Source organism: Lycorma delicatula, chromosome 13, assembly GCF_047948215.1.
Source record: "Lycorma delicatula isolate Av1 chromosome 13, ASM4794821v1, whole genome shotgun sequence".
Taxonomy (NCBI): domain Eukaryota; kingdom Metazoa; phylum Arthropoda; class Insecta; order Hemiptera; family Fulgoridae; genus Lycorma; species Lycorma delicatula.
In genome coordinates this window covers 10,832,159-10,846,516 of record NC_134467.1, presented here as the reverse complement: position 1 = coordinate 10,846,516, position 14,358 = coordinate 10,832,159, and the positions used below count along the sequence as shown (strand labels likewise).

Sequence of the window (14,358 nt, the reverse complement as noted above, 5' to 3'; positions counted from 1 at the left end):
ATCTAAAAATAATACGATTCTAAATTATAATTTTCAGTTAACATTACATAATCAGTTGTTTCACCAAATCTATTTTTTTTTTTTTTTTGACCTCTGAGACTACCATTAGGTATTGTTTCTGAGGATGAGGTGAATGATTTGTAGCGTGTATGAAAATTCCATGCCTGACTGGGATTCGAACCTGGGACCTCCAGATGAAAGGCTAAGATACTACCACTTGTGCCACAGAGGCCAGCTCACCGTATACCATATCATCTATTACATATACACAAATGTAATAATGCCTGTTAAATTGCATACACAAATTTTTAAAAGTACATAAAATTTTATTTCACTAATAATTTCTGGTTTTTTTCATATATATTTTCTTTTTATTGTTATTATTGCATAATTATTTATTGTAAAAAATTTTACAGTACGGCTTAGTAATTATTAATAAATCAATATAATTAAATTTAATAAAATTTAAAGAAAATTAATTTTAAAAAAGTTAAAAAAAGAAAAAAAGAGATGAAATCTGATTCAAACTGATGTGCCTTCCCTTGTAAGACCCAAATATTTCATTAATTAAAATTGTATTTGGCTATAACTCTGGAACTGATGAAAATAAGTACCACTCATGATATATCATTGAAAAGCTCTCAATATTACTGCAGTTAATAAAAAGTCCAAAATCCAATTTTTTTGGATTTTTGGCTTTTTGGACACTTTTGGTTCAATTGATTGCAATCAAAAGAGGAGGTGCACAACTAAATGTTATAAAAGTCCTAAATCCAAAATTTCAAAATCCTACGGCTAATCGTTTTTGAGTTATGTGAGATATGTATATACATATAGACATCATGCTGAAACTAATCAAAATGGATTTAGGGATGGTGAAAATGGATATTTCCATTTCAAATCTGAAAACCGAGATTTTTTGCCATTACAATACTTCCTTTACTTTGTACAAGGAAGTAATAGTTTTAAGGTCCTGAGATATGTAGGGAACAAGCGGGTAAGTTTCTTTTTTTTTTTTAATTGGTCAAGCAACCACTCTTGGGTCACTTCAAATGGATTGACCCAGGTATGATTTTTTTCTAAATAAACTTACTTTTATTAAGTAACATCTGTGTTTGAATTAATTTATATATATATATATATATATATATATATATACATGTAATGAATTATAAAAGGCTTGGCTTCACCTCAACATCAGGTGGGTTGTTCATACAGTGTAACTATCATCGGTGGAACTATCCTAACAAAACACAGTAATACCAAGGATGTAGTATGTCATACAGGTCCCCGCATCCTTGGGCTGAATCTAGTGAACGACTAACCAAAACTAAGTGAAACAAATGCAAACAAAAAGGAATTTAGATTAAATGAAAAAGATAAATAGTGAGAGGTCTACGGGAAGACAATGAAACAAGACAAATGCATTAAAAGAAGTGTTTCAAGGTAACTTCAGATAATGGGTACCCGTCTTGCAGATAATTTGGTAACAGAATAAAAGTAAAACATTATTGATTAGTTATTTTACATTTCCAGTTCAAATGTAAACTGTAGCAAGGTGCTTTTCCGTTTGATACGAACGAACTTACAAAAGTGGGTTTGGCTCTCCCCACACCTACACCCCCACCTTCCATTTCCCCAAAACTATAATTATCTTTAAATTTATCACCCGTGGCTCTTTTTAGAGTTATTACAACGGTAATTTCACGTGAAAGGATTTTTAATGTTTTTTAACCCTTTTTTTGTAAAATGAAAGATGTTTTCTTTTTTATTTTTTATTTCCTTTTTATACGATTATCCATTAAGTATCACCCTTCAGAAAACATTACCGTTTGTTTTTATCCTTCCTTGACTATTTTTGAAATATTCTTTGGACATCCTTCACTAAAATAGTGAAAAGGACTATTTAATTTTGTCGTCGAACATCTTGTCAATCTTGCTTTTTTTGGAATTTCCAATTCATTTCATCCTTACTACTCGTACATACTCAAATTAAATTTGTCTACCTTTATTAACGCTTTATTCAGATTTTCAATTCCAGGAACTATTGTAACATTCTCATTTCTCCTTTTTTCTTTCTTTGTTTTTAATCCTACTTATTGAAACGTAAATTCAGTTCAGTCATTTTAGCTGTGTAATGTAACCGGTTATCAGGAGCCACTGTTGGTGTTATTAAGTATACCAGCAGCAATTGTAACGTCACTCACACCTCTATGAGTCTCGTAATACTATGTATCTGTGTACAATATTCTTAGTTTATTGTAATTTCATGGAAATTATGTATTCCCCAATAATCCACACTTGACAGTATTACATTAGTTGTTAAATAAATTAACTAAAATCGCTTTTAATATTCCATTTTTTATGTAAAGTTATAATATTTAATCCCATTAATGTTTTTTAAACATTTTAAATGCCGTAATAATAGAATTGCAATAAATGATAATTGTTTAAATTATTGAAATAAAAAAAAATAAGCGGCAATTCAGTAGTTATTAACTGTTATTTAGAAAATGGCTTGACATATTTTCCTGCTGTACAATCACATTTTTATTTATTCTCATTCAAAGTTAATGTATGGTAGATTGTAATCCTTTATGACACTTGTAATATCTTAATATCATTCTCAAAATTCTTCTTCTACTTCTTTTGCACTACATCCCAATATGACCCTCAGTCTCCATCAGCAATCTTCTCCAACATTTCCTGTCCGTCACAATGTTCTTGTAACAAATCTCTACAGTATGTATTTTCTTATAGCTAATAACAGCTATTTGCTACTGTTGTGATTAAATATAGATTTTCCAATATTTGGTAAACATATTATTAAAATATTTGTAAACGGTTGTTAATTTTTTAAGTTTTTAAAAAGCATTAGAAAACAAAGTAATTCTACCTATATTAAAAAAGTGTAAATGACCTTTTTCACTATTTTTAAAACTATTCTCTTGTTTTTTAATTTATCACAAAATAACTTCTGCATCTTATTTACAATACGTCATAAGATTTCTCATGTTCATGGTTTATAATATGTTTATTCTATTATTAAATAATTGTTTAGTATTAATCAGTTGTTGTTTTGTAGGGGAGCAAGAAGTACGTGTATTAACATTAGCTGAACAAATTATTGCTGCTATGCCCGAAAGAATTAAGGTAATTTATTTATTTATTATAAATGTTAATCATTTATATGTTATTATTACTAACTAAAGTATTGCAACGACAGAATATTAAAAAATGATATTTAATTGTTTAAGGTTACTGGAAATAAATACCTATGAAAGTACCAAAAATAATGTAAGGAACAACTTTCATTCCCTTCAAAAACTGAACCGAGATGAATGTAAAAATGTATGGAATTTTATATCCGGAAATAACTGATAAAATTGATTAATAACAGATTCTTTAAAAATTAAAACATTATTTGTAATTCCTTTAACATTATTTCATGCTTGTATTTAATGATTAGTATTCCTACAAAAAAACCCGATGTTTTTTTCCTTTGAGTTTGGTTGACTGAGGACTATATGTATCAACCTTTTGCATTAATTTCTCTTTCTGCAAGGTGTTTTCTTTTGTCTTCTCTTTTCTAACTAGACTTTATCCGTTTCTTTTTTCTCCTTCTCTTGAAATATTGCACTAATTTTTTGAACAGTATCCTATTTTGTACTATTTCTTCACATATTTTCATTTCTTTTAGGTCTCTTTTAAACCGCTGAAGTCCATTGATTCTATTCCTTTTGTTGTAAATGTAGTTTAAGATTTGTTGTTTTGTGAGCCTTTATCTTTCTTTCATTCTAATAAGGTGGCCAAAGAATCTGGTTTTTCTTTTTCCCTATGGAATCTTTCAGTATCATTGTATTCGTAAAACTTTTATTAATTTTGAATTTATGTCCATTTTCACCTATTTTTATTGGTCGTAGGATTTTTCTCAAGATTTCCCTTTCTTTTTTTTCTATCGCATTTATTTCACCTAATTTCAAACTGAAGATATTAAAATAAATTTTAATATGAACAGGCCTTGTGGTTTGATTACCATATTGTAATACCTGATTACGGCTGTGTTTGTTGAACCGCGTGGTGGCTCAGCCAACACAGCCGTTGCTACTGTTACTGTATCAGTGATATGACTGGCTGCACCACTTCCAATTACTTGACTAAAAGACATAAAATAATTTTTTTTTTTTGAAAATGAGAACGGTCACCGCCTAGTGGTGTTTATCAGATAACGCTAAGAACCAGACGAAATACATTTTTATCTGTACAAAGGATGGGTAACCACCCATCCTTTGCACAGATAAAGATCCTAGATATAAATCCTCTGTAGTTATAGCTAGTTAGCTGTACCTACTATTTTTAAGATGGAGGTCAAAACTTGCATTCTTCAGTTCACTCGGTTTCGGGCCCTACTGACCAAACTGCTGCTCTGAAGAAATTAAAATTTTACAGACTAAATTTTTATAAATTTTACAGGCTTTAATTTTGATTTATTATTATTCTCACAAGCATGAGTTTAATGAACACAAGTGTCCAGGGAGCAGACCCCCCTTGGTTAGACAGAATGAGCAAGCAAAGCAAGCCATGACTAACTAACCATCCCCTGACCGTGATGGAAAATGCAAGTAATCACATAGGACAGGCAAAGCAGCAGTCTGGATGCTAGTTTATTTATATAAAATTCAAAAAACAACAGCTTAACCACCAAACACAGTTTAAAAAACTTTAAAAAAAAAATAAGACATAATGTAACAGACATCATGTAACAAGACAAAGACTGTTACAGGGGGTTCAGCAAATTATAATACATATGACTTTGAAGGTTCACAAAATTTAGTAATAGGAAAATATGATAATTACCATCGGTATTAAAAATAAATAATAAAAATAACACAGGCCCAACATATCATCTTACAGAAAATGTTCAGAAAGTTTAGATATAATAACAAAAGAAGAAATGAACAAAGGAAAGAGTATAGAAAGACTATACACTTCCCAGCATTAAATCATAATTATTGTCACAAACTTAAACAATTCAGTATATTAATTCCAGGTACACAAAGGATAACTTCCAAAGAAATGTAATAAAACAAAATACAGAAATGATGGTAGATAATTTCACAAGTAGTAAATTTAGCACATCTCAAACAACAATTCAAAATAGGATGACATATCCTGGATTAATTTTAGGTCAATCAAAATTATTTGATGAAACAGGAGAAATAAAATTTAGGTATGTGGTTAGATTTAGTACATTATTACATCTGGGTCCATCATATGAAACCATATTATAACAATGTAAAAGTAAGAGACATTAGTAAGGCAAACGTTTCATCTTCCACGTGTTACAAAACCTGGAAAGACAAATATAATTATGTATGTGTTTCTTATGAAATAAAATTAGAGTAAATTGTAACTATTTTATAATATAAGTTAAATATACTTATTATATGTGTAATTAAATTTAATTTTATCGGATGTTAGGATAAAGAAAATACGACACTATTTGTTATAGAGGTTGGAGGTTATTATAGATAACAAAATATGTCAATTTTTATGAGATAATAATAAATGTATTTTATAATAATCCGCTGACTTTATTTTATTAATTTTCTTATCCTAGGGTACTGATGTAATCAACTTTAGTTATGATATACATCCACGCGCATACTCACTCACATGTAATTGTAACTGAAGTTGCTTATTGTCAGTAATCTGGTTATGATTCCTGTTGGATAGCAGCCAAGAGGAGGAGTGATAGTGGATGTCCCTCAACAGTTATCTGTTATCATTTTTTTTTCGGTTGGCTGTAACTGTAATAAGTTATGTCTAATAGGCATAATACCAACCCAAGAAAACTTTGTTACTTTTTATAAACCTTTTTAGAATAACTCGTGCAGGGATTGATTATATACAACACTAATGGAGCACGTAGTCTGTGTACTTCACCAATATTGTCTGCTTAATTTCATTATCTTTCACTCCAGGAGTATAAATACAGCAGTTTCACGATATGGAAGTCAATTTCGAATCAGACATGTTAAATGAAGGTGTGATCGACTGTCTTGTATACAATAACTGCAAACATCAGGAAATTGAGTGCAACTGCATCCATTGCGGTAATCCTGACTAGCAGTTCCCTGGGTGGTTTACTCCATTAGAAAAAGAAAAACAACAATAAGTGGAAGATTCCTTTAAAACTCAGAAGGAGTACGACAAATTTGAAGACGACACATACGCAAAATATAACAACGAACACCAACTCAGACAAAACAAATTGAAAAATATGCAAATACTCTATGAGAATGTACAACTTCACACTCTTAACAAAACCGTGGGTATGGTCTGATCAGATGACAGAAAAAGAAACATATCCATACTTAACGAACAAATACTAAACACGGATCTGTATTGCTCAGAAACAATATGTGACTCGACTGAACTTACGAAAAAATAAAATAACTCTGATACAGAAACAAATAAATGACATAAGACAGGTAATAAAGAACTCACATTCTCACCGCTTCGCACTGGATCCACTGAGGGATTTGGATTCCATTTTCCAACTCCTAGTCGACCAGAATGGGAAGGTTATCATTCTTGTGTGTATACATTGAGTCAAATTATTTGATGGACGATTTGGTCAAGTATATTGACCATTATCAAACAAAACTACACCCTAATAATGATATGGGTCTAACTGGGTCACAACAAAGTGGAGGTGAGTTGTTGCAGAACATAGACGGTAGAGAATACGCGTAATATCTGAGTCGAGAACAGAAGGGGTGGGGATACTACAGATGGACAGTGTACCTCCAGCATTGAGATTCATGTACAAAACAATATTTATGCATCTAATGACAGACAAAGACAACCCATCACCTCCACCACGACATCTGACTCAACCACAAGGACAAAAAAGACAACTAAACAAAAAACAAAAGACACTGATAAGCAAAAATGTAAAACCAAAAATAAACGAAGCAGGATAGACGATAAATAAACAGATGACACAAATGGACCTAATAATAGAGACATCCGACCAGCAACTACCAGACTTGATGACATAGAAGGAACAGGAATTGACGGAAATTATAAACTGTGGACATGTTCATTGTCCACCACAACAACCAAAACTACACTGTGTACAGAACAACAACTGGAGAACAACATTCAGACACTTCAAGACAGAACCACAGTTCGCTATGTATGACCATGGAGACCACAGCCACATCATCTACTTTAGCGAGAAGAGAGGAGGAAACTACCAGAACAAGAGAAAAGCATCGACAGATATTTACAACTTAACGCTGCAGGTCTTACAGAAATATGTCACATCACGGAAGATTTTCAATATCGGGGCATTTTATTTTATTATTTGATTTGACAAATAATTGTAAGTTATTATTATTTCATAAATAATAGTACAAGTTATATGTAGTAGAAAATGTTTAAAATGATTTGGTAACAAAGTTTTTATAATAAACAAACAGTAAATCAAATTATACATTATGTAATTAATTTATACGTGATGTTTCTGAAAATAACAATAAAATATTGCTTAATAAAAAAAAATGATTGAAAGTATTGAAACCACATCGCATTCAAAAAATTGTATAGTGGTCTGTTTATCACAAGAAGATACTCTACTGTTGTCATAGCAAACTCATGTAAATACTCATAACTTGAAATTCACAGCTTGAAGGTGGTGAAGTTTCTAGGAGATGAACACAACTGACAAACAGCAGTTTTTAGTTGTATTCACCACCTAGTAAGTATGTAGATATTGCTTTGAAGTCCACTTACTGATTCATTTTTCACTAGAATACAATGGTATCCATCAAATGTGATCTAACAACTTGTGTTGTGTTCATGATTTATTGTTAATTTTTTTAAATAAAAGGGTTATTTTTTTCAAGGTCTGATCAGTCACAAAATTAAAACCACAGTGAAAATAAATAATTTTTCATGAACATCTGTACATCCTGCTTTAAAGTTCCTACACCGTTGTCGCACTTTGCTGTCACTCATTGAAGTTTCACCGTACACATTACTTATTCGTTGATGAGTTTCAGCTGCATTACACCCCTCAGCCTGAAGAAATCGAATTACCGCACGCACTTTACACTTGGCGGGAGATGCTATTGTTGTAGACATGTTTACGTGCTTGCTGCGTGTTCAGAACTAAATGAAGTGACGCGGTGTGATTGAAGACCATACTAGTGACGCTGCGCAACACATATGCACAAAGGTTCATCTGAGTTTTGCGCGGGTTTTTATTTCGCAACCGATCAGACCTTCAAAAAAAATAACCCTCGTAGTTAATTCGGTATTACCTTAAAGCTTGTGCGTGGGAATACAATATGAAAATTTGTTTAGTGTATGAAGATTGTGACTTGCCTAATTGGAATTTGAAACTGGTACCTACCAGATAAAATTTAATTTTGTAAAATTTCAACTAATGTTGATGTGGTCAATAATGGACTTGTTTTCCAATCTGATGTAAAATGCATATCTCTCAAAAAGTTGTACATTTTGAACATTCAAAGTAAAACCTTTTGAATTTTAAATAAAAGTTATATTAAATCATTATATTAAGAATATCTTTTTTTATTTATTTTAAATTTTAGTGTACTGATTTTATTTCCATTTCGTATATGTCAATTTTTTTTTCTTTCAGAATGAAAGTGAAGAAATGATGTTATTATTAAGCAGCAATAGTAATAATAGCAGTAATGGTTCTTATCCAGGAGTTGAGGTTATGTCCACTGATCCAACACCTGTATCATCTATATTAATGGATGATGTACACAGTCATAATCAAACTTTGACTTCAGTTTCATCACCTTCCTGTTGTTTTGATACAACCAGTGATTCTGCTTTCACATTTGATCATAATTATAGGTAATTGTGTAATTTTTTTGTATGCTTTTATTTAACTAATTATTCATGTCTGTCATTTTATTTGGTGGCAGGATGATGAACAATCTGTTATTGATTTTTTAATTATTTTCAAAAGAAAATTAGTTATTCCGAAGATATACGACTCAAACATATATACTTGAAGTTTTCAAAGAGTGTATTGTTGTCTATTACCATGCTTCATGTGCTGTTGTGTTGATTTTCTTGATTCCTTGACAATGTGCAAGTTGGCTCCATGTTATTGGAAAAATTCCTTGGGAGTTATTCTTGGTGTCATTGATGAGTTTAGTAGTGTTATAAGCTAGATAAGTTACTTAAGTTCCATATATAATCTCAACCTGAGATTGATAAGTTCTTTCTTATGTTGAAATTACTTTTCAATTTTAGAACTCTAGACAATCTGAATTGAATTTTACCAATTGTTCAGTCTAATTTGTAATTGACATAAAGCGCATTCCAATACTTCGCATTGTTCTGACATTTTCTTTAGTCTCACTTGTGATTGATGCAAATGGCTATGTTCCAATCTACTTTCTTGTTATTCTGATATTTCAGGTTTTTAGTGTGTGACTGGTGTACAAACTGTCATGTTCGAATCTGTCATTTCATTGATGTTTTGAATTTGAATCTGCTGTTTCTAATAAAAATAGACTTCAATTGTTTTAATTTATTCGTGCTTTGTTCAGTTCAGATTTTTTTTAACTCTTTTTTTTTCAGTCCTGCTTGTTTTTCTTCAAAACTTTCATTATTAATTGTTGCCTTGTCATCTTTTGTGCTCTTTCATATTCATCGTTAAAAAATTATTGTTTAATTCATTAATTTTATTTATAAGAGAAAATTATTACCGTTTATATATTTTAGGGTTATGTTGCAACTAATCACAGAATATCCATTGTTTAATTGAGTAATTTTATTATTAGGAAATAACTAAAATTTTAAAGTAATTAATGCACTAAAAAGAGAGAAAAATAATATAATCCAATAGAAACAAAATATTAACTTATCTTCATTATTTTGATGAAAACTACATGATACAAAATAACTTTCTTTAGAAAACCATTTAGGTTTATGAAAACTAGGGATTAAATAATTTTCTTTACAATAATCATCTAAAAATTCATTTCATGAAGTAATAATAATTTTTCTATAAAAGAAAAGTATTAATTGTATTTTAAATAAATTCATTGGGAAGATTTTTCAAATGATTCTGCTGTTTATTAAAAATGGTAACAGGAGAATATTGAGGCCCTTTCTTGTAAGCTGAAGTGTTGTGTTGAGGTATGCAAAAAGAATTCTGTTACTTTCTTTTTCATTTTTTTAATGAAGATTGTACATTCATTAATATAAACAAAATATATATTTATGTATTTAGATTATCGACTTGTAATAAACTGGTCTCATCACTTTATCATCAAATTTAAATTTTAATGTAATGAACAAAACTATTTTACTTTTTTTTCCTTTCATTACATTAGTATTATTTTCTTATTTTTCCTATATTTACAGTTGACTTTTTGAAGCTTACAAAATTTGTTTTAATTTATTTATAAATTACACTAAAATGCGATGTTGAATGGCTGAATTTATATATGTAAAAGTATCTATTTCTAATATGAGGTCTGTTCAGAAAATAACCAAACATTTTTAATTATGTGCCAACAGAGACATTTAGTGATATGCAGTTGGCAGCATTGTGTTTCGTATAACCTCCTCTGTAATCGCATGTTCTTGGATTTTTATATCTTGTTTTGTTTTTCGGGTTATTGTTATTTGAATGCAATGTGTTTAAGTCTTAGTAGTGATTTTTATAACATGCGATTTTCAGGAGTAACGATACAGTGTTAAATTTTGCGTAAAACTTTCACAGAAATGTTTCAGCTTTTGAAACAAACTTATGGAGGTGATGCTGTAGGTCGTACGCAATGTTACAAAATTTTTTCACAATTTAAAAGTGGTCATCATCAATTGAAGATGACCCTCGACCAGGAAGGTCTTTGACTTCAATTGATGACACCCAGAAAATCAATGATCTGGCATGCGAAAATCGCTGATTGACTGTCAGAGAACTTGCAGAAGAGCTTAATATCTCAATCAGATCGTGCTGTGACATTTTGACTGAAAAATTGAACGTACATCAAATTGTAGCAAAGTTTGTTCCTCGTTTGTTGATCAAACAGCAAAAAGAACATTGAGTGGACATTTGTCAGCTATTTCACCATTGAAGATGAAACATTCATGCAAAGGATCATAACAAGAGACGAAAGCCATCTACGTCACTGAGACAAAAGTTCAATCATCACAATGGATTGGAAAAGAATCTCCACATCTCCAGAAAGCACGTCAGTCTCAATTCAATGTCAAAGTGATGCACTTTGTTTTTTTTAAATTTTAATAGAATTTTGCATTTTGAATTCTTGTCTATAGGTGAAACAGGGAACCATGTGTACTATCAAGGTATTTACAATGATTACATGAAAAAATTTGCAAAAAGAGACCAGAGAGTTGTGGCGAGACAGCTCATGGTTCCTTCACCATGACGATGAAGAAAACCATCATCTGTATACTTGAAATTGTGCCCGCACACACAGCTTTGTCAATTCATCAGTTTTGTGCCAAAAATCATATGACTGCCCTCCCTCAGTCTCCCTACTCCTTGCGATTTTTTCTTATTTCCAAAATTAAAATCTGTAATGTAAGGATGCCGTTTTGAGACTATTGATGACATTAAACAAATTTGTCACAGACCTTAAAGGCAATTTCAAATGAAGCTACCCAGGACTGCTTCGCGAAGTGGAATCACCCCTGGGAAAAGTGTGTGAATAGAGGATGGTAGTGATTTGAAGGACACATGGGCCAATAATCTGTAAAATTAAAAATAAGGAATAAAAAATAAAATTCAGTTATTTTCTGAACAGATCTTGTATATCTATATTAGCACTGGGTTTTATCTGTTCAAAATAAATTTTGATATAGTATTGAACTTTGTGGTATTCCATTTAATACTTTGATAAATGAGACTGATAATCTGTAACTATTACTTTTGTCTTTTGCTGAGCAAGATAGTACTTGAATAAATAACATATGTATAAATCTTTGAAATGTTTTATATTTCTTTTTAATAAATCACATAATCACGTAATTTTTTATTAATATATGACTTAATTTATTAAATGAAACTGAAGATGGGATAAAGCTCCAAAAATGCATTTTTCCACCTTCTAAAAAGAAAGTAAATTATACACATACAGCTTTTGTCTATCCATAAATTTTGTAATCAGAATTAAGCATAAAAATAAATGAAACGTTTAAAAAATTTTATAAATTCATATTATATTTATCAGGATATTTAAGGAAATCATCTTCTAAGATGTTATAAAATAATAGAAACATTTAATTATAAGGAAATACAGTTTATATTTTCTGGCTCACAGTTGTTTAATTTCTTTAATATTTATCATTTTCTTCTGTTATTACAGGTATTATGATGTAGCAACACCAAATTCTAGTTTAAGCCCGGCTTCATCATCATGTCTGCCATCTCCTTCCCCTTCATCATTTGCACTGCCTGATTCTCCATCTCCACCCCCGACTACCGCTGATTTTTGCGAGTTCTTCCATGCTGGATCTTCCAATAGTTTATTTTTTGAAAAAGATTTCTCAAATCTGACATTATCTGGTAAGTATTACTAATGCTGGTTTACTTTATGTTTCTATTTATTTATGCTTGTGGATATTATTGCTTCAGTAAAAGACAAATTTGAGAACAGAGAAAAATTAAAATGTTATATGATGATATTGTTGTTTGTTGTCTGAAACTAGGAAAGTGTTAGAATAAATTTTGAAAGCAAACATTGAATATTAGGGGAGAAATTCAGTTTGAAACTAAATCAAAAATAATCCAAAGTTAATGAAATGAAATAGAAAGAATGAGTGTGAAAAGTTTAATGTTAAGTTAGGAGAATGCAGTGCATACGAATGAAATAGAGACAATGGTTTGTAAACTGTTTTTCAAATATTGAGGTTATTAACACGATTTTATATGAAACTTCTTAACTTTTACATCTATAAGTGTTCTGTGTGTACATCATATGTCACAACAACAGATATTATCACGGTAGTCTAATTAATCTGAAAGACATGAAAGCTTATCCCTCTCTACACTAAAACAGAAACTTGATCTTTTATAAAACGACCAAAAAAAGTTGTCACAAGACAACAAGAAGTGTAGATTTTTTGTATCAACACCCATGTTTTCATCAGTTACACAGCTAACCATCCTTCTGGAAGTGTTCATTCAGATAATTTTGAACTTGTATATTTCATTGAAGCAGATTTGTATCTTGTACCACAATGAAATGCTCAGCGTCTTCCTTGATTTGAGGAATTTTCCATTCACTTAAAATGTTGAGAAAATTCCTCCAGTTATTATGTGTTTGTAAAAAAGGAACAACCCGTAATATTTCCACGGGAAGTTGCACAAAACATAAACTTTAGGCATAGTCATTCATTTATATGTTGCACAGTTTGTCTAGTGATTTCTGTTTCCCATATTCATAATTAATCTATCCTGATCTTTCCACCAATGAAATGTACCCACGTCACCAAAAATTAGTAGATAAAACAAACCATCTTTTTCATAAACATGTTCCTGCATGTCCTCACAGAAATTTTTACGTAAAATTTTATCATCGGCACTTAAATGTTGTAATGAATGTAATTTGTAAGGCATCATTTTCAACTTTTTCCGGAAAATTTTTCATTTGGTTGCAGAATTTGTGATTCTAAACCTGCTAAACTAGTTGACTTACTTGGATTACTTCAGTACATGCGTAAACATGATCAACATGCTCTTCTGACCAGGGAGGTATTTTTTTTACACGGACATTGTTTGTTTTCTAATTACTTTCTCCAGTTGTTGATGGATTACTTTGTCGGTAGCCATTTATATTACATAGTTCTGAACTATAAGTTATAATAATTGTAAAATATATCTTCTTTATTTACCTTTCTTTACAAAATAATTATCAAAGATCACGGGCATTTATTAAACCTGGGAATAATTTTCAAGATTCTAATATCATAGAATTCTCTCTTTCCTCCTCATAACAATATTATTTTTGTACCTTGACCTCATTGTTGCTAAGAAACGTTTTTCCAGTCAGATGTTGTTTTTCATCTTCAGACATGTTTTATATAAAGAAAAGCATAATGATCTTTACTAACAGATGCTTAGAGTGATGTCTGAACTGTGTAGTGGAACTAAAACTTACTACTTGAAGGAATTCTAAAATTACTGTATTTCATGAGAAGCAAAATGATCAATGTTATTGTGCAATAGGTAGATTCTCTTCAAACAAAATTGCTTAATTTTCTTGTATATAACAAGATACGATTTTATCAGTCTTTATGCAAACAGCATTAATTCTGTCTTTTGAAGGC

At 30.5% G+C, this 14,358-nt stretch overlaps 1 protein-coding gene across 1 annotated transcript in view; it reads left to right on the top strand.

Moving 5' to 3' along the window:
- Camta (Calmodulin-binding transcription activator) overlaps positions 1–14,358 on the top strand; it is a 403,237-nt gene that overhangs the window by 370,647 nt on the left and 18,232 nt on the right. Inside the window, exons 26-28 of the mRNA XM_075381347.1 lie at positions 3,086–3,153; positions 8,678–8,901; positions 12,396–12,595. Coding sequence (XP_075237462.1) covers positions 3,086–3,153; positions 8,678–8,901; positions 12,396–12,595 — 492 coding nt within the window. The remainder of the gene's footprint in view (positions 1–3,085; positions 3,154–8,677; positions 8,902–12,395; positions 12,596–14,358) is intronic.